Source organism: Monopterus albus, unplaced genomic scaffold (assembly GCF_001952655.1).
Source record: "Monopterus albus unplaced genomic scaffold, M_albus_1.0 scaffold4.1, whole genome shotgun sequence".
NCBI lineage: Eukaryota > Metazoa > Chordata > Actinopteri > Synbranchiformes > Synbranchidae > Monopterus > Monopterus albus.
In genome coordinates, this window is record NW_018127884.1 from 8,027,757 (window position 1) to 8,048,340 (window position 20,584).

Below are 20,584 nucleotides of genomic sequence, written 5' to 3' on the forward strand. Positions count from 1 at the left end.
CAAAAAATTACAGTTTTATATCTTTATGTTTGAAGCCTGAAATGTGGCAAAAGGTCGCAAAGTTCCAGGGGGCCGAATACTTTCGCAAGGCACTGTAGCTCTTGCCTCCAGTACTACTGTGAGGAACCTTGGAGTCATCTTTGATCAGAATATGTTCTTTAAATCACACATAAACCAAGTCTCTAGATCTGCCTTCTTTCACCTGCGCAATATTGCAAAAATTAGGAGCATCCTGTCTCAAAGTGATGCTGAAAAACTGGTCCATGCATTTGTTACTTCCAGGCTGGACTACTGTAACTCTTTACTATCAGGATGTCCCAATAATTCCCTAAAAAGCCTCCAGTTAATCCAAAATGCTGCAGCCAGAGTACTGACAGGAACTAGCAAGAGAGATCATATCTCTCCCATATTAGCTTCTCTCCACTGGCTCCCTGTGAAATTCAGAATAGAATTTAAAATCCTTTTCCTAACATACAAAGCCCTTAATTACAAGGCTCCATCGTATCTTAAAGACCTCATAGAGCTTCATCACAACTTCGCTCTCAGAGTGCAGGTTTACTTGTGGTTCCTAGAGTCCACAGAAGCAGAATGGGAGGCAGAGCCTTTAGCTATCAAGCTCCTCTCCTATGGAACCAACTCCCAGTCTCAGTTCGGGAGGCGGACACCCTTTCTACCTTTACGGGTAGACTTACGACGTTCCTTTTTGTTAACGCTTATAGTTAGGGCTGGATCGGGTGACCCTGGGCCTTCCCTTAGTTATGCTGCTATAGGCCTAGGCTGCTGGGGGGGCCCATGCTGCTCTGAGTTTCTCTCCTCTCCTCTCCTCTCCTCTCCTCTCCTCTCCTCTCCTCTCCTCTCCTGAGCTCTATGTCTCTGACGAGCAGTCACCGGCCACATCGACCTGATCAGTGTTTGATTGTTGTGTCTTGTTGCTTTTCTTCTTTTGTCTCTCCTCTATCCACTCACCCCAACCGGTCGAGGCAGAAGGCCGCCCACCAAGAGCCGGGGTCTGTCGGAGGTTTCTTCCGTTAAAGGGAGTTTTTCCTCCCCACTGTCGCCAAGTGCTTGCTCAAGGGGGATTTGTTGGGTTTTCCCTATGTAATAATATTGATAACAGTAAGGTCTAGACCTTACTTTGTAAAGTGTCCTGAGATGACTTTTGTTGTGATTTGGCGCTATACAAATAAAATTTGATTTGATTTGATTTGATTTGACAAGGGGGCCCTCACGGCTAAACAGAAATAGCCTCAGAGAAAAGAGAGAAAGAGCGGGAAGGAGTGGTGAGCAGGGAGGGCAGTGAAGAGAGAGAGAAAATTTAAAAAAGGTGTAGCGTTAAGAATATTTAATTTACAAAATGCTTGTGTTTATAAGTGTAAGTGGGTAAAAAAGAAAAAAAAAGACAAAGGAAGATGTAATACCAGTGAATAGGCAGTCCAGCTACACTGATAAGAGGAGACAGCAGCACTTTCCACATAAATGCACTGAGCTCCAAAACCCACTGTAGTGATGACCTCCCTTAGGGGATACTCACAGATATATGCACACACTTGTCACATACTTTCATCTCTGAATCTCAGTTTATCATTACCATCCTCTCCTTTACCAGCATCTCAACAACCTGCTTATTCACCTTTCTGACTGAACAGCTTCAGTGTACAGATGTTTGAGAAACAAGTACTTGTGAAACGTATATGTTTTGTGGGCTGACTGGGTTTGCTAGCTTGCATTGTTAATAATGAACAGCAGTTGCTATTAAACAGTGAAATCAAAGTCGGGTGAGGAGATCAGATCTCCTGCACATTTGCAAAACAAACTTCAGGGAAATTATTATAATCTCTCCTGCTCTCATCTCACAGAGTAGCATGTGTATGACAAAAGATGGAAAACAAAGAGTTAATCTATTTTGGGTAAGAGGGTGAAAGGTATTGTACTGTAGACAGGTGTATAAAATGGTGGTAGAGGAGTGTGGCTGAGAGTTACAGAGGATGAACTGATAGGAGACACGATAGCACAAGCCTGAAAAGAACTCAAAAAGGTCCGTCTTCAGTTTGAGTGTTAGAATTGCCTCATCCTTTTCACCACAGGGGTGTCATTACTTCCTGTGTTGCCACACAGCAGGGTCAGGAGGACTCCTCACACAGGAAGAAGGAAGCAGAGATAAGATGCCTACTAAGTGATATATGTACATCTATATATTGAGGGTATGGGTTGAAGAGTGATGTCTAATACATATTTACTCATTTCTGGTGTGGGTGGACGTTTTTTGCAGTTGTGACCACACAGGCACAAAGTCATGAAATGCAATATAAAAATGCAGAAAATGTCAGATAATGTTACTACAGGTTGGAGAATAGTAAAGGAAAACTGCGCTGCTCTGAACTAATATCAGTCAAAGTTCATATCGGTGTGAAGTGAATGATATGGATTGTGAAGTCATAAAAACATCAAGACTTTAAAGGGAACCAGGCAGCATTATTTAAAAAAAAAAGAAGTGATAAAGGTGAAGACAGAAAAGGGAAAGCAATAAAATAAAACAACACTACAGATTGTTCTCTGGTATTTGAGAGAGCAAAACTCACTGGAAAGTGGGCAGTCGGCTCCGTCAGCTTTTTCTGGCTCCAAGGTCACTGGGCGAGGAGTGTGGTCACCTGCAGGTTGCTGAGGCCTGGAACCTGAGTCTGCCTCCTTGCTGGTTTTAGCTGCACCCTCAATCACAACACTACCCTGAAAGATATTAAAAAATAAAACATAATTTAGATCTTTAGTAGAAAATACACAAAACAAAGGAAGAACCTCTGCACCAATGGGCTATTTCATTTGTGACATACAGGTAAATCAACCCCTAGATTATTTACCAGCAACCTGAGAAGCAGATTCTGATTCTGCTAAACACACATACTAAGAAGTGTCTTAAAAATGTTACAGAACAAATCTGGCTGAACATTTTGGGGACTACAGCAGCAATACTGGCCTTATAATCAAATCTAAAAAGAGACAGATGGTGCAAATATAGCAATTAACTGCTTATCTACTCCATCACTGGTGCAACCATATTTAGCTGCTGTCACAGCACTCAGACTTCAGCTATAAAAAGACAATAACTAAAGGAGATGCAGCACTGGGTGAAGAAGTGTCCCTTTCCTGAAGTGACAGAACCACAAAACAGACAGACAGAATCAAAGATGGAGTGAGACAGAGAGAAAGAAAGACTTTTCCTGTCAGCTCAAGTCTGTTTGGATGTGCTCTACTCTGCACCCCTCCACAGCTGAGAGAGGAAATAGGGATAAGGCTTCAGGAGAAAAACAAGCTGACCATGAAAAGCAGAGGGAGAAGCAGAGGGTTGCTGTCAGCGAGGAGAGAGAGGAGGGGGAGAGTTTAAAAGAGGCAGTGATGGCTCCTTCCACTGACGAGTAGCAGAGAGACAGGCAGGGGAGGTGCAGCACATCTTAAGACAAAAAGGCACCCTGGGCTTATGAAATATACATAGCTCTCAGCTGGAGACAGAGACACAGAGCGACAGAGCAGAGGAGGGCCCTGAAGACTGACGCGACTCCACTACCCCTCCTAAACACTCACTGCTAAAAATAAAACACACAGGCACATTCCTAATGACTTCTCATGAGGAGCCAGGAGGGAAGGATCTTGCTTTTTTATTTTTTTTTTGGCTGTGTGTGTGTGCATTTGCGTGTCTTTGTGCTTATATTCACACACATGCAGGTGTTTGTAAGCTTCAAGGTGCATCAGTGCTTCTTCCTACAGTTGCAGACTGAGTGGGCACCACCACAACAGTAGCTCTGACAAAAAGAAAACCGACAAGTGTTTTGGCTGTTGGCCTATATGCAAATCCACCTGCTGGTCAGGGGGGATTTTTTTTTTTTTTTGTTTGGAAGTTTCTTTCAACTGCCTCTCTCCGACCTGCCCACCTGCCCTCTCTTTAAGCCCAGACAGCTGCTTCCATCATGCAAGCAGCAGTTAAAAACCATTTAAACAGACCTCACTTAACAATGAAATCACCCTTTGTTCAAGCCAACGATCCACCTCTCCCACGCACTCTCAGTAATGGCTATGCCACTGAAGTACTGGGAATCTCATATGAGTGTGTATGTGTGTTACCAGAGAGACTGGGTAAATTCTCTTGCTCTGTTGTATCTTTCTGATCAGACAAGTTGGGTGTGCCTCCCCAGTCTGTATCCCTAACATATCAGGTGCAAGCAAAAAAATAAATAAATTTTTTTTTATCAACTTGCAGTTAAATAGTCTTGTCTGAGCCCAGAGATTACCTCTAGCCCAGAAGAAGTACACAACAAACATGCCTACAGGTTTCCTAACCTTTTCTAACCCTTGCTCCGTCATTCAGCCTCTTTGCTGCCTATCTTTTTCCTTCCATATTGTCTCTTTGCTTGATTAAAAGTACACGCATGAGACGGCTTGTTTCTGAATTCCTACTGTATATTATACAGGGAAAGACAAAAAGGTCAAGCTAGTGAGCCTTTATAATTTACTTACTAAGATACTGTTGCTTTTTTCATCCACCAAAACAGATGGTAGGGAGTAACACTCAACATACTGGCCTTAAAGACCGAGCAGCATGCCAAGATTTGATGGTACACATAAAGCTGTTGCCATCATTGCTCTCAAATTACTCATTTGTTCCATATAACTGGGAAGAGGCGTGCTAAAGTATGTCATTACACAGCAGAGTGTTATGGTGGGCACAAATTTTTGACAGCTATCAAGAAGAGTCTACAGCAGCTCTGCGAGTACAGCACTGCAACACTTTAAGCTAAATGCTAACATCAGCATGGTAAACAGTGATAATGTTAACAGGCTGTAGCAAATGTGTGGCACCTTCACCATTAGTTTAGCATGCTAATGCACGTTAATGTTTGCAACCAGCCATTTTCAGGGAACACTGAACCTTGACAAAATTTTGCGGCAATCCATCTACTAGCTACATTAGATTGATGTTGAGATATTTAACTGGATAAATGAAAATGCAAACCTGCTGGGAGTCACCAAAGTCCAAACTATGTGTCATGTGCCATCCTCTGGAGACTATGAATATCTGTACAAAATTTCCTGGCAATCCACATTTCAGTCTCATAAAGCAGTAAACCAACAAAAAGACATAATTTGATCTTTGATGATGATATATTGTAGAAGGCTTTATAAAATTAAGATATAGCTTGTTTTGTTTTGTTTTTTTGTTATTTAAAAACTGTATCTGAGTTTACGTGCACACTCATGCTGATACATGCGCTCTGAATAGAGCAGGAAGAGACCAGGAACATGCAAGATGCAGCACAGTAGTCAAGAGGTGGAACAAGATCTACAGAGGCAGTTCTAATTGAGGTTAATTCCACAGTTCAGCATTATCTCCTCTAATCGGTAAGGAGGAATTTGGTAATGGATGATGTCGCAGGACATGGAGAGTGCCTGCCAGGAGAAATCACACAGCAGTGTGGAGTACTGTATGACCTCAAAGGATCACAAGACATTAGCAGCTGAGTGCAGATCTTGATAGGAAGGTGTAGATAAATAAGGAGTCCAGGGGCCCTGCATGCTTACACAGGCCAAGTGCCTGTGTGCCTGTATGAGTGAGTTAGAGTGAGTCTTGTCAGTCAAGACAGTCACAACCTCTCCACTTATATGCATGTCTCAACCCACATCTCATCTGTCAACCTCAAGAAGTGCTGACACACAAGACACAAATTAACACACTCAATGTGACTTCTCCAGGGACAGGCTCTTTCATCACAACCCCATACTCGTCAATACTGGAGCCCTGCACAACATCTGCAGTTCAACACCTACCAGATTCATTAAAGAGAGGGACAGAGTCAAATGCAGAAGAATACATCGATGAGCAGCGGAGGTGGCAGCACATGTGTGTGAGTGCATGTCTCACCAGGAGGCAGGGTCATCCATAAACACTGCTGACAGTCTAGACAGGAAATAAACTTGAATATGTCGATACGTTAGTCAGTGGGGATGAGGACAGATCAATAAGAACACAGGATGATGTCAGTGGCTATGGGTGAGATCACCTGAGGCAATTTAACATATAAGGAGCTTTGATATTTAATTAACTCTACTATCAGAAAGTGCTCCATATTATCTATTTTACAGGAACAAGGGCAGGGAGTAAGACCAGAAATTGAATCAATAGTTTACTAAAGGAAATTATATATTCATAAACTGGTCCTTGAAATACTCTGCAACCAATGTAAGAGTCCATTTAGACTAAGTACAAACTTTTGAAACGCCTTCAAGCAATGACTCGTGTTTCCTATGCTGCCAGTGCTCATTGTTGTTCTGTGCTTCACTACACTGGCACTTCCAGTTGAATCATTACTGTGATACATCATTTCATGTTAAAGAGTTGCAAAGTGGATGAGAACAGTTTATCCCTATGAAAATGCCACAGACTTAAATACCTCCATACTCATACACAAATACTTTATTGAGATTTGGGAAAATGAAGGAGCTGAAGCTGTTTTCAGCCACAGGACGCAACTACTCTACTGCATATCACATTGCCTTTCTTGCCATAATATTCAGTGCCAGCGCCACTGTGTGGGCACACTCAGGTTGATGTGTGTTTGTGTGTATTGTCAGCTCTACTGACATTTCCTCAAATGCAGTTGACATTTCCAGGGGATTTGAAGTTTTGATCACTTCAGTGTTTGAAAAGTTGTGTGCTGCCCTCCTTGCAGCACTGAGGAAAATGCTGCAGCAGAGATGGCAGCATGCCTTGCCTTCCAGGCCTTATGCTACAGCATTCAGAGCTGCCCATTCTCACTCACCCGTAGTGTGATCAGGAAAAGACCTGCACTATACATTGCCTTCCTTTTGGAGATGACTGGTTCTTTGCTTGGTCTTTTACTTTGTCTTGCTGTTTTTCCCTGAGCTGTGGAGCATTTCTGTTTCTCTCAAATGAGGCAGAAAACCTATCACTAAAAGATATGAGAGTAGAAAGTAGATAGAGATGGTGTGGGAGGGAGTGAGAGGGAGAAAGAGCAAGAAAGTGTGAGAGAGGGAGGGAGAGATCTGTTTCTCCTGTTACAGGCTGGTTAGTGGAGCGAAATGACATAGACTGACATCTCTCTTCCACAGAGACAGAGTTAAAAAGAGCCTCGCTAGTCTTTGTCCATTACTTTCTCTCTCTCTAACCTTCCCTCCTCTTAGTATTTCAGCTGTCCTGCTCTCTCTCTCTCTCTCTCTCCCTGCAGCTACCATGTCTTGCTTTTTCTGCCTGGATGGACTCTGCAGTAGTCCTGTCCAAGCCTGGGGCTTAAATTACAACCCACCACCCTGTGCTGGCCACACATGCACAAACACACACACACATGTACGCACAAACGCAAGTCCATCTAGTAGCCATGAGGAGGCCCAGGGCCCAAACACAGCTCAGGCTTGGGTCAGGGCCATAAGGACAGGAAGCCAAACCCTGACATTGTGGCTGATCTGAGGGCAGCTGGATAAACACAGTAAGACACCATACCTGCATCAAAAACACACAGATATTCACATACATGCACCAACTATCATGTCAGCTATCTATTTATCTGTCTATCTATCAGCTGGAAAACTAACCCCACAGCTACAAAATGTAAAATATTACCAAAATTAATTACATGGCATATTGCTCACCCTGTTTTCTTCCAAAAATAAAATACTTGCATTTACAATGCAGTTGATATAATGTGTAGCCAAACAAAAGACAATCATTATCTGTGTCAGTGGAACTGATGCTGGAAATGACCATGGAACAGCTCAGAATTTGCCTCTGACTCTTGTACAAATGAATGCATCAGCAAACATTATAATTGCTCCTGCATGGTGCACTCAAAAGATAAAGAAAAGCCCCCAGAAGGACTGGAAACCGGAGGTCAGCAGTTCAGCCAGAGCAGGTACTGATCTGAAATCAAAGCTCACAATCATCCTGTCCTTCATATGCCAGTAATGTCATGGTTGTAAAACATGTGCCTCTTGATGGACAGCAGAGCTCAGAGGAGGGGAAGCACAGCATTTGATGAAGCACAGTAAACATCTTGCCACTTTCTGGGTCTGTTTGTCCCCCATGAACAGGATGCATGGGTACAAATGTCTCAATGACTACTTTTTTCATCCATGTAGGGTCAAGCCAGGTCATAGTAAAAGGAGCAGGGAGGCATTTACATATAAGATTTCCACAGCACCACTACATACTATATATAGTATCTGCACAAACATGTGTCGTGTTCTTTACTCCTGTCTGTTTTATCCTTTTTAAATTTATACTCACGTTTCAGTTTCAACCTGATCTATCTCAGTGTTATTTGAATGGAGATTAAACCTGCATTTAGATCTCATATTCAGGGTGAGCAAAAGCTAGATGGATGTCAATATAAAGACAAATGGGCCTTCATGGCACCACAGTGAGTCCTTGGGCTAACTCTACATAAATGCACTCCATCTTATTCAGACATAATGCTTTATATACAAAAATATGGGCAGACAGGTAGTCACATGTATACATTCACACACACGTGCAAACACACAAAGCTGGTGATGACTGCAGGGCTGCGTATTCCTCCCAAGTCTGTTGGGAACTCTAACAGGAAGAGGGTAAGTGCTATTGATCGGCCTCTTCCTGCTTGCCCTGGCTGTTTGCACAAAAACAAGCTGACCATTTGACTGTCTACCTTTCAGTGCAGTACACAAATAAGCATATGCACCCACACACATACAGAGTACATACATATAAGCACAGTGCTTGCCTTTCAGTTCCTCTAGGATTTGAGAATACACCTGAAGTATTCCAGTTGTGTTTGTGCTTCAGAATTTAATATAATAATTATTACCAGTAATAGTACAATTTGTGGTAATTAGACCTGCTGGTCGACCTAGCAATGATGTGTTATTGTTTTCAGCCCATGACTATACAGAGGTTTAAGAGGGGTCAAATGAACAAATCGATTATTTTTTGTCCTGGAAGTGAACCTACAACAATATCAGCTATTTTATGATACATTACATGGTTTCAGACTGCTACTGAAAATGACCATGCATGCTGTGTGTATGGCTTCTGGCTAAAGCACATAGAGCGTGCAGTATGTGCTGCAAGGAAAGCCAGTATGTAGAGAGACATTTTGGTCAAATAAAAAAGCCACTCCCCTGGGCAGCACTCTGCCATTATGACCAGAAATCTCTTCTGCACTCTCTTTGATGGCATTTAGCTATAATGCTGGATAGATACAATTCAGGATGAGGGATAAGTGAACGGCCAGATAAACAGACTGAAGGAGACATTGTGGCTTAACAAATCAAAAGGAGGGATGGAAGAAAACAGTGGCAGAGGGGTGTTTATGCAGATGGACTTTCATCCGTTTGTCTCAAGCCATATACAGCATAAACAGCAACATCTCAGTGCACTCTACACCATCGCTGGTAATAGACTACAGTCAAAGTCAGCTAAAACATCCACACACACTCCATCTCAAACTGAGAGAACATAGTAACATCCTTGTAAACATGAACAAAGTTTCTACACAAGTGTACTCAGAGAGTGCATGTACCCTGCACAACATTCGCTCAAGCAATGGGTCCCTTGTGAACAATGAGATCTAGAATAACACAGAATGTATCTTAAAATCCTTGATCTGAATCAGATCCAGATCAACTGCTGATGATTCATCCAACCATTTGTCTGTAATTCTCTTCTTCTCTGTGAGACTTTTTTTGTGACCTTGACCTTTGAACATTTTCAGCCACAATAATCACTTCAGGGGTTGGTCCCCACTGATGTCTGTACCAAGTATGCTGATGATCCATCCACCTGTTTGTCTGTAATCCTGCTAACCAATACACACACACTGAGCCAAAAACATAACCTCCTTGGCCATGAAAAAAATTAAGTGAACACACTTTTAAGATACAGTTGTGACACAAAGAAACAACTGACATAACTGCATTTTCAATATTTTACTAAACACATTTTACTTCCACAGTTTTATGCTAGTCAAAGTCTGCAGTAGTTGTAAAACTCAGTGATTCAGTTTATTTTACCATGATTTAGCACATTATATCAAAGATGTGGTGTGAATATCAACATCAATATTAACTATGTTTGTATCAAAATGTCATTTTTTATGTACAGACTTTATTGCTCCATTTACTGGTAAATGTGAAAGGCTGGTGTCAGCCAGAAACACTGCTGCACTCATATATATTTGTTGTCAAGCCCCAGGAAAATATATACAGTAGGTAATATATACAGCAGAGCACAGCAAAACAACCCTGTCCTCCAGAGGGTGAAGAAAGTGAGGAGACAGCAGGAACAAGATAGAGAGAAATGCAGAGGGGGAAAGAGAGAGAGAGAGAAAGAGAGAGAAGAGAAACACAAAGGGCTGTTTTCTGCTGGGTGGGTAAAGTGTGTCCAGGGGGCAGCTGAATGAGCACACACAACACAAAGCCTGTCATTAGTCTCTGCTTTCTGCAGACACAACAAACTGTGTATGCGTGTGTGTGTGAGAGAGACAGAGTGAAAGAAAGAGGGAGAGATCGCATATGTGTGGAGTTAAAGACATTGACAAAAGCCAGTGTTGTTGAACTTGTCTTCTCTGATGTACAGCTCCTTCAGGATCAGAGCCCTGTGCAGTCAATACTCACCCTGCCCTCTTGTGAGAATGTGTGTGTGAGATTAGTGGCAATGTATAGATTCCTCCTTCCTTCTCTTTCCATCTTCCCTCCCCTCCGCTCCCTTCTCTTCTCTCCATCCTCCTCCCTGTATCCTCATCTGACACCGCCACACACCGCCTCCTGTCTACCACCTGCCACTTTGCCGCCATTCATCAGGGCTATGATTAGTCAGTAGAGGAATGCCATGTAGCTACAGCCGACTCCTCACCCCAGCCCTGACCTCTCACCTCCGGATGACCTCGCATGACCCCAGACCACAGCAGCTGCTTTTCCCCTGTGCCAACACACTCCATTAGGCCTGACACCTGCTTCTACACATATCGAATCACTGTGCAATACACACATACATTCAAAGATGCAAAAGATGGCAGCAAAAGAAAGCTTCAGCACAGTTTTGTCCTTTACACATGCTAATGCAGTAGGGTTGCTCCTTTGTGAGATTACACAGGCATTACAGGGAGAGGGGTCATGAGGGGCACCTATGGCTGAGTGGCTTTGCAGTCTATTAAGAGCCTGTGTGTGCAAGTGTGTGTGTGTGGAAAAAGAGCAAGAGAATAAAAGAGTGTGATGCAGAGTATATGAACTGTACAAACTGAGGTTACAGAGCCAATACTAGCACCATTCAGTGGGCACTGTGCATATGTTCTGTGTGCAGTATGACACTCATTGTATGAGCATTTCTTTGTGTGTTTATGTGGCCTTGGTTTTCTATACTTGTGAGGATGGAAAACCGGGAGCACACTAGCTTCGCTGGAAACTGTATCTGATGGTGGTCCCAACTAGCTTCAATGGAAACTGTATCTGATGGTGGTCCCAAGTGTTGGCATTGGTTAAGGTTAGGGTAAGGTTTCAAGTTAGGTAAGTAGCAGTTATGGTTAAGGTTAGGCTAAGTCTCCCAGAAATGAGTGTAAGTCTATGTAGAGACCTGGTAAGTGACAAAAACAATGATGTGTGTGCATGTGTGTGTGTGTGTGTGTGTGCCTGTGTGTGGGCCCCAGGCTGACTCTGACAGCTCAGTGCTAGCCATCTGCTGGCAGTCACACCAGGAGAAAGCAACCGCAGCCAAACAATGGAGAGCAATGACAGGCCAGGATTTGTGGGGAGTTCTCTCTCGCTGTGTGTGTGTGTGTGTGTGCACATGCATGTATTTTAGTGTGGTGTGTGCATTTTCTCTTCAAAGATCCAAATGAGTCACTCTCTATGAGCATGTGCAGAGGGGCGTGGCTGTTGTTGATAGGCTGTCTCTGTTACCAGGCGATAGATTAACAAGCCCAAATAGCCATCTGAGGAGAATAGGTAGCATGGGCGGGTGTGGGCTTTTTATTCCCTTTGGTTGTGTCACTTGTTGTCTTGCTACTGTACATTTGTATGTCTGTCCACTGCTTTTCTCTTTTATCTTCTCTCTCCTTCTGGCTCTTCCTTTTGTTGATAAGACTATACAGTCAAAAGTGAGGTGAATGTGCACTGTTGAACTTTGTTTTGTACATGAAGTTCACATAAAATTTACTTGCCGGGCTTTTTGTGTGTTTATATATGCAGGCTTGTCTCTTTCCAACATACAGTATGTGTGTTAACCTCTTCCTGATTCTTTCTCTCTATCGACAGGTACAAGTAATGGGTGCAGACAGATGGTCGGGTGTTGGGAGAAAGCTGGCTGCCTGGATGTGACACATCAGTCTGACAACAAACATCGTCCAGCTGGGTAGAGGCCTGCGGTGCCACCTAGAAAAAAAACATGCCAGGCAGCCAAGAAACAAGTTGCACACATAACCTTCTGGTCTGTATTATGACAAAGATATTCAAATAAGTCAGGACCATAAGTGAGAAGCAAAGGAACTGAAAAGGCCGCATGAAGACAGAAGGCAAACGGCTGATTATAAAAAGAATCCCTGCAATCCATTTGAAGAAGAGCACAGTGCCCGTGCGCATGTTGGGTGTGTTGCTTTGGCCATCCATGCCTTTGTATGGCAGCACTTCAAAGACAGCCTTCAGTGGGTTTCTGATCTTCAACCTCCTGCTGCTGCTAGTTTGTGTGTATGTTTGTGAGTGTGTGTCTGGAGCAGTGCCTCCTGTAGCTAGAGGCTATGGTTGATCACCACTACCACAGCAAGGCTGGCATGGCATGCCCGCTGGCACACTAATAGGGCACACCTATTTACACAAGCCCAGGCTGAATGGCAGACATTGTCTGGGTGAGAATGCAACACTTAAGCTCCTGATTAAGGCAGAACAAAGCCCTGAGGGGCAAGAGTGATGAATACATGGAGTGAGCAAGGAGGGAGCCAGAGATAGAGTGAGGCAGAGAGGGTTGGCTCTGTAAAGGGGAATCTCATCTGCTGTTGCTGCAGGAAGGCAAGATAAGAGAGGGAAATTGTGAGAGGAGAGGAAGGGAGGAGGCAAAAAATAATGAGAGGGCAAGTATTGGCAGTGATTTAAGGGACTATTAAAGAGGCAGGAAGAAAGGTGAGAAGTGGAGGAGATAGGAGGTAAGGAGAGAGGCAAGTAAAAATGAAAAGAAAAAGTATGTTGGAAACCAAAAGGTAGGGAGGAAAAGAGGAGATGGGGGATGAGCAGAGAGGCAGGCTTAGAGAGAGATAAAAGAGAGGGAGCCGAGCAGAGAGATAAAGACAGAGAAGAGAGGAGGGAGCTGCTGTCAAGGAATCTTCACTGGTAAGCATGAAGTGGTGCTACACTTTTACAGCAGGTAAATAGACAGATAGCACCCTCTAATGGCACCTTCCATTCTGCCCCCTCTTAGTTCAGAGAGCTAACAGCACACAAGAGGGAGAAGTTGATGACTGCCAAATTTTCAAATAAATGAAAATGATAATAAACTCATTGGAGCACTGCTCTGAGGCACTATCATTAAAAATTCTATTTTACAGTAGCAGGTAAAGGATGCTCCCCCAGGTGGAAAAAAAACAACTGTGACAATGGACGTAGCATCAGTTATTAATTTCCTCTCTTTAGTATCATATACAGTATAAAGTATAGGGTCACATGAGGTTCTATGTGTGTGTGTGTGTGTGTGTGTGTGTGTGTGTGTGTGTACACACTCAGTGGCACCTTGGCAACGTATGGGCGAAACAGAATGTGCATGACAAGGGGCGAGCTACTCCCTGAGTATGTGTGTATCCTAGCAACAAGACAGACGTAGTAGCAGCGCAGTGAGCAGCTGGCAGAACAGGACACAGAGGCCAAGATAGATTTATCACAATGTGTGTGTGTGTATATGTGTGTGTGTGTGTGTGTGTGTGTGTGTGTGTGTGTGTGTGTGTGTGTGTGTGTGTGTGTGTGTGTGTATGCTTGTGTGTTTTATATTTAACAGATGCGACAGATTTAGGTGTGTCTGTGTGTCCACACATGCTATGCATTCATGCATGTTTAACACTTTGCCAAGCCGCCAGTTACAACAACACCAAATAATCACATGATATCAATTCAGTTTTCGCCTATTGAAAATGTATTTTAAAAATACAGGTATGTTAGAGTTGAGATTGGCTCCAGTCCCCCTGAAACCCTCTACAGGATAAAAGGTGTGCTTGATGGACAGGTGAACGAATGGATGGACAAAGGCATAACGGTTTAGACTTCATCAGAAAGTACATTATGAAGAAATGCACGCTGGCCCAAAACTGCCTTTGCTACTGTCTTAAACTCGACCATTTTTCCCACTGAAATCTGTTTGTAGGTTCTTAATCTTCCACTAAACCATCAAGTGCACAAGCAACCAAGTATACACATGTATATTTTCATTCATACTTAGTGAGGACAGGTCCCTGCTAGTGAAATGTACGTATACTGTATACTCATCAGATATATAAGAATCACTGGTTTAAATTCATGTCATCACCTCTCCCTCATGCTGAAGATTTGACCAGATGTTCAATAGATGGCCTACAGAAATAAAAACCTTATCTAATCTTGCACTCTATCTTATTGTCAGGGATATTTATGAGTCTCATAGAAGGGATTCAAATGATTATACATGCACGAGCAAACATTTGTTGCGGTGCCAATGATCTTTGGGCCCAGCTGTGCACTAGAAACTATAAAAATTGTCCATGTTAAGAAGGGGCTGGCTTTTAAACCCCAGAGTTCTGCCCAGGCCAGTCAGAGGCCCGTGGCCTAGGCAGAACTCGGTCTCCAAGGATCTCACCACTTGCCAGCTTCTGCTCCATGTAAAATCATTGTCCTTCAGCTAATTATGAACTCAAAATCACTTCTGGAGTGCAGAGCAAGCTACAATAAGGAGATAACACATTTCACTAACACTGCTTAATCATGCTCTTTGCTGTTTCTGTCTTTAGATACTTAGCAGGGAGGTTAAAGAGTCAGGGGAGATGACTCAGGGAAAGTCATCAGTACATCTTCACAGATTTGAACATCAGCTGAGGAGACACTCAACTGCAGCTCCTTATTATATTAGACAGAGAACAGGGATGCAGCTAGAGATGCACCATCAAGTTGGGGCTAGTAACTTGTTGAATCTGTGAGTTAGCGTGTATGTGGATATATGAAATTAAAGCTATAATTAACCGTAACATTTATGACTCTCAGCAGATGCCTGGTGCTTGTATTTACAGAGTGAGAGATATAAAGGGAGAAAGAAAAGAGCAGGTGAGCAGCTTTGTTTCTATTTGACTCTCTGCAGGATATTCTGTTGCATCCTCAGCTACCACCTACCCCCACCTCCACTAACCCTACCTCTCCTTTCTTTCTGTTTCTGTGCAGGCTGTCATGGGAAGTGTGATGTCTTTTTTAAACGGCGCCGGTTTCATGTGTTTTTATGTCTGCTCATAAAAAAAGTGGCTTCCTTTAAAGGCTCTGCTAAGCAATGACTCACACTCTCACTGTCACTGGATGACAAGTGGCACTGGGAATGACAGCAGAGAGCCTGAGAGGGAGAGAGAGAGGCGGAAAGAGGCCCAGTCTGAAATCAAAAAAACAAAAAAAGTGAAAGTTTTGGTTTTTATTCTGCTAAGGGAATGCTGATTTGCTCTTCTCTAGAGATGCCCTGATGCACATTCATACAGTTACATAAACTGGGAGCTGCCCGTTCACAGTCCTCTAAAGCAGCAGTTTTACACCTTTGGGCTTGCAACCCCTTCCACTTCTCTTAACATCTTGTATATACAGCTATAACTGATCATAGATAATGACAAACCAGAAATAACTGGAGTGAAAGCATCCACACTGCCCCCTGCATCAGTGCTAAAAGAAGACGCGAACACATTTCTTGTGAATTACTTTGTAACATGAGTTTAATTCAGCTGTTTACCTTGCGACTGCTGTGACTAAAGATAACACTGAGACTTATAAAGCCCTGTCTCTAAATGTTATGATACGTCTTGAAATAATCCGTCACACGGGCTGGACTTTCTGATTATACTTTATGTCTCACTGGCAACTGAAGCAACACCACCAAAACAGCTTCTAGTGGCAGTTTCAGTCTGAATGCCTCCTAATGATTCATTGAGGTGCTTTCTATGTTTTAGCTCATATAACAAGAACCCATTTAGCTGTACAGATTCTCATATCTCTGATCTACTCAGAATGTGTTCAACACCCTTCGCTGTGTTTTCTTTGTAAGTCTGTAGCTTAGACCGGTTTGTTGTTAGTATTTATCTCACAATGATAGTGTAGTTCGCAGTGGAATCAGTGTGCAAACACATAGATTGCGTGCACAAAGGTACACACTTACACAAACTAACATGCACACAGCTGGCTCACATGCAGGCCCCAAGAGGCAGACCTCAGCCTAACCATTAAATGCACCACCACACACAGACACACAAACTCCACAAGACTTCATACATCACTGCACTATCTCCATCTCAATCCCTCTCACTTCCACCGATCTCTCTTTTCCTCTCTCCTCTATCCTGGTAGTGATCCCCATCTGGATCGGTTGGGGTCTGTGATGTGTTTTAAAGCCACTTTAATAGCTACCCAGCACAGCCTCTGTGACCACATTAAGAGACTTTATCCCTTGATCATGCCTCCCCAACCTGCTCTCTGTACCTCTGTTTTCTTCTTTGTCTTCCCTGCATCCACTTCACATTCCTTCTCTTCCAATCCTGGTGAGATTTGAGATTTTGTCCAAAGGCTTTGTGTGATCGATCACTCCAAACTCCTTGTACTCCCTGCTAAATCAATGGCTCTTTGTCTCATTAAGCACTAGAAGGAACTCTGTGTGTGTGTGTGTGTGTGTGTGTGTGTGTGTGTGTGTGTGTGTGTGCGTGAATGTGTGAACAGAATGTGTTAGACAAGCAATGGGAATGAAAGAGAGAAAGAGAGTTTGGTGTAATATAACAGGGGAATTTCCTTGTGGAACAACTTAGGGTTTCTCTGTGGACACAGTCAGACCATTTAAAAAAGCTGAGATCTACATCCTGGGGGTCAAGAAGGCAAGGAAGGTGGGTGTACTGCGACTAAAATCAAAAGAGCACTTATTTGGATGGGCCAGTGCAACATAGAGAGAGTATAAGCAACAAAGAAAGAGAGACTGTGTGTTTGTGTGTGTGTGTGTGTGCAAGATTGTGTGTAGTGTTGACAGAAGTGAGCCAAACCTCACCGCTGACTTGGCCAGGGTCTCTGGAGCCAGAGAGAAAGCCCTGCTAACCATAACCTTTCTGTGTCCCTCACATACACACAGCCCTGCAGAACGTGTCTCACTGTGTGAATACGTCATTTCAAAACATGCGTTATTGGCCAGCAGAGCAAAGGAAGTAGCTTGTGAAAGAGACAGGGCAAAAAGAGGAAGAAAAACAGCAAAGTGAGTGAAGAACAACACAGCAATACATGCTCATCATGAGCAAAGCAAACAAGAAACATACTCTCCTGTTCCACTTGTGTTGCTCCCTCTCATCTCTTGCCCTCACCACTCCACTGTATTTATATTCCTGTCGCTGTAGCATTTCCCAAATGCACCAGAGTAGGTGGTTGCATTGCTGCACTTTAAGTCAATAGCAGGACTGCAGAGGCATTGAAAATAAATAAGCAGAGGGGCTCTTCACACAGCAGCATTGTGTAAAAAAGGCCTGGGAGTACTTATCTACAGCACGGCTGCTCTCAGCCCATGTATATTTCACAATGACACTACATTAGCTGCCCCTGGATGAGCACACAGTCTGGTGCTCTACCTCACCCTGTGCACAGATACACAGCAAACACCACAATGTGAGTATTTAGCTGTTGCACAATATTGGATGATCCTCAAAGCAACAAGTATGCTCCAGGAAACACATCACACCTTTCATAGGATGCACACAATGAAATATACAGAAAGAGAAAAGGGCTAAAAGAAGCAATTTGAGTAAGAAGATGGAGTAAAGATGAAAAACAAAGAAAAAAAAAAAGAATACCAGGCAGTATAATGGTCTCTCACCTCTAACTGTCTCCTCAGAGCAACGCTGCCTGAATGACAGCAGACTCCACACACACACACACACACACACACACACGTACTGAGAAATAATCAGACGCACCCCTGTCTGTGTCAACACAAGCTTGGGGAAGGTAAAGAAGTGGTGCTAAAGGTGGGTGTGAGTGGCTTTTCTTTGGCATATTTGTTTTTGTTTTTTTGATGGTGATGGTTGAAGCAAAGCTACACACTGCAGTGTGTGTATGTGTGTGTGTGTGTGTGTGCGCGCGCATGTGCCCATGTGTCAGATTGTGTGCTAGTAGGCAGAGACAAAAGGAGCATATGGCGGCAGCAGCCAAGGCTGTAAATTAAACATAGAGGAAGATTAGATAATGAATGTGTGTTCAGAGACAGCACTGAGCCAGAGGCACAGCAGACCACTACAAGACCGGAACCGGGGATGGAGGTGTACAGGGGGCAGAGTGTGTATGTGTGTGTGTGTGTGTGTGTGTGTGTGTGTGTGTAGTTAAGCAGATATTAAACAAATGAGGTGACTGACATGAAACAATTACAAAACAATATAAAGATGAGAAATGAAATGAAAGTGACAAACACAAAGGGAAGGGAAATATATACAAGCCTTTAATGACAGTGACACAGGTCAGTGAGATTGGAAGCAACATGAAGCCGACCCACCCCACCCTGCTGCTAAAGCGAACTAGACCCCTCTGCTCCAAACTAGACAGCTGCTGTTGAGCTGAAGGAAAGCTGCATCTTTGTCAGTAGGATCAGTGAAGCTCTTCTCAAATACACAGTCCAACACACGCTCACAGATGTACCAACATGCTCTAGTAGAAGTATGGCTATGCACACATTCTGTAAAATAACAAACATTTCAGTGGATTAGTTAAAGGACAACTGATAAACATATTGGACAAATGAAACTGCAATGGATAGAAGAGAAACATACATAGAAAATGAGACCAACACCAGGGAATGTGTGCTAATAATGTTTATCATCAATATGTTAATACATCTGCACTCTGAAAGTGAGCACTCCTTATAATGTAGTGAATAAACACTGCTCAAGTTCAAGTCTTGCTTTCTGAAAAATCACTTTACCATTCTAAGAGGAGGGTTGTGCAGGTTACTTGAAAACTGTAATCAGTAACTTGTTACACATTACTTTACAACTCAGTACCGAAAATGATGAATCACATTATTCATTACTTTTCTTACTCAGCTCTCGGTGCCGTCCTTAAAGATGCCTTTAAACAACAAACAAGCTGCACCTTTTGCATTTATGTATAACATATACATTGATATTTATTTATGCATCTATTTGTAAAAACATCATCATGTACAAAATATTGTGATAGAATGATATGCTGGGTTACCCTGTGATGGGCCCTACTGATGTTTAGCCTACATACCTTCCAGCTCTCTTACAAACTAGCACTAAAGGTCTGAAATGAGATTACAAATAGAATCTGTACCACATGAAGCATATCACAACTCCATCACCTTACAAGCTCATGTGCTTAATATATACAGTATCTTGCATATCTCCACACAATGCTGACAAAATGAAGCTCATTTCAAGTCTCTATCTGTGAGCGGGGGATGGGGGAGAGATAGAGGGAGAAGGGTTTAGGGTAATCTGTCACTGTCTCATTATTGGACCATATAAAGTGGGGAAGGAGGGTTAGAGAGGCAGAGATAATGCAATAACATTAAAACCAAGAGTAGAGGGAGGAACAATGAAAGGTGGGCAAGGTTATTCTAATACAATAATGGAAATAATTTGGGAGCAGGTGAAGTGATGTGTACCCAAACTGAGTTCCCGAATTATCATTTGCCGGTGAGAACAGCAGCGGCGGCTTGGGAAGGAATTCACTTCAATCAGGACTCATTCATCAGAGTCAGAATTCATCAAATATTTGAAATTACAGGTTGAGATTTTAGGTTGAAATTGACTTAATTACATTTTATTGGTAATTTTCATCGCTGTCATCGTGGACCTGTTTATGTAAAAATTCTCCTCTGCTACCACCCCGACTTGTTCTTTCCTTAAGTCAGTGGTTGAGCCATCCTCTTTACCATGTCTCTTATCATTTTTAGTTAATACCTCAAATGTTTACTGTTGGAATATTCTGTAAGCTCTAAATTAAGCAATGCTTCGAGCTACTGTGCCACTCTCAGTGCCTTTACAGAGAGTGTCTGTATCATTGTTCTGTGGAAGTATAGTTTTTACTCTACCAGTAGTAACATGGTTTCCTATGTGAAGTTAGATCACTACACACAGTGGGTTATTGAGTGTAGATAGATGGGGAAAAGGGTGATTTTGTTCATTTAAAATACAATTTACAACACAATGCAGTCTGCAAAAAAGTAAAGGGGTTGAAATACTTCCTGAAGCCGCTGTACTCTGTCTCTTTCTTTCTCTCTGTTTCTCATTGTACAAGTGATATTATTTTCATTCAGACGTTTGCATGCATAAACTTTGTAAAGCCCTGAATTCAAGGTGAAAATCAT

The 20,584-nt window shown here is 42.8% G+C and overlaps 1 protein-coding gene across 1 annotated transcript in view; it reads right to left on the reverse strand.

The window, feature by feature from the left end:
* The window catches only part of gse1b (Gse1 coiled-coil protein b), a 160,893-nt gene that overhangs the window by 111,659 nt on the left and 28,650 nt on the right, over nt 1–20,584 (reverse strand). Inside the window, exon 2 of the mRNA XM_020608525.1 lies at nt 2,580–2,724. Coding sequence (XP_020464181.1) covers nt 2,580–2,724 — 145 coding nt within the window. The remainder of the gene's footprint in view (nt 1–2,579; nt 2,725–20,584) is intronic.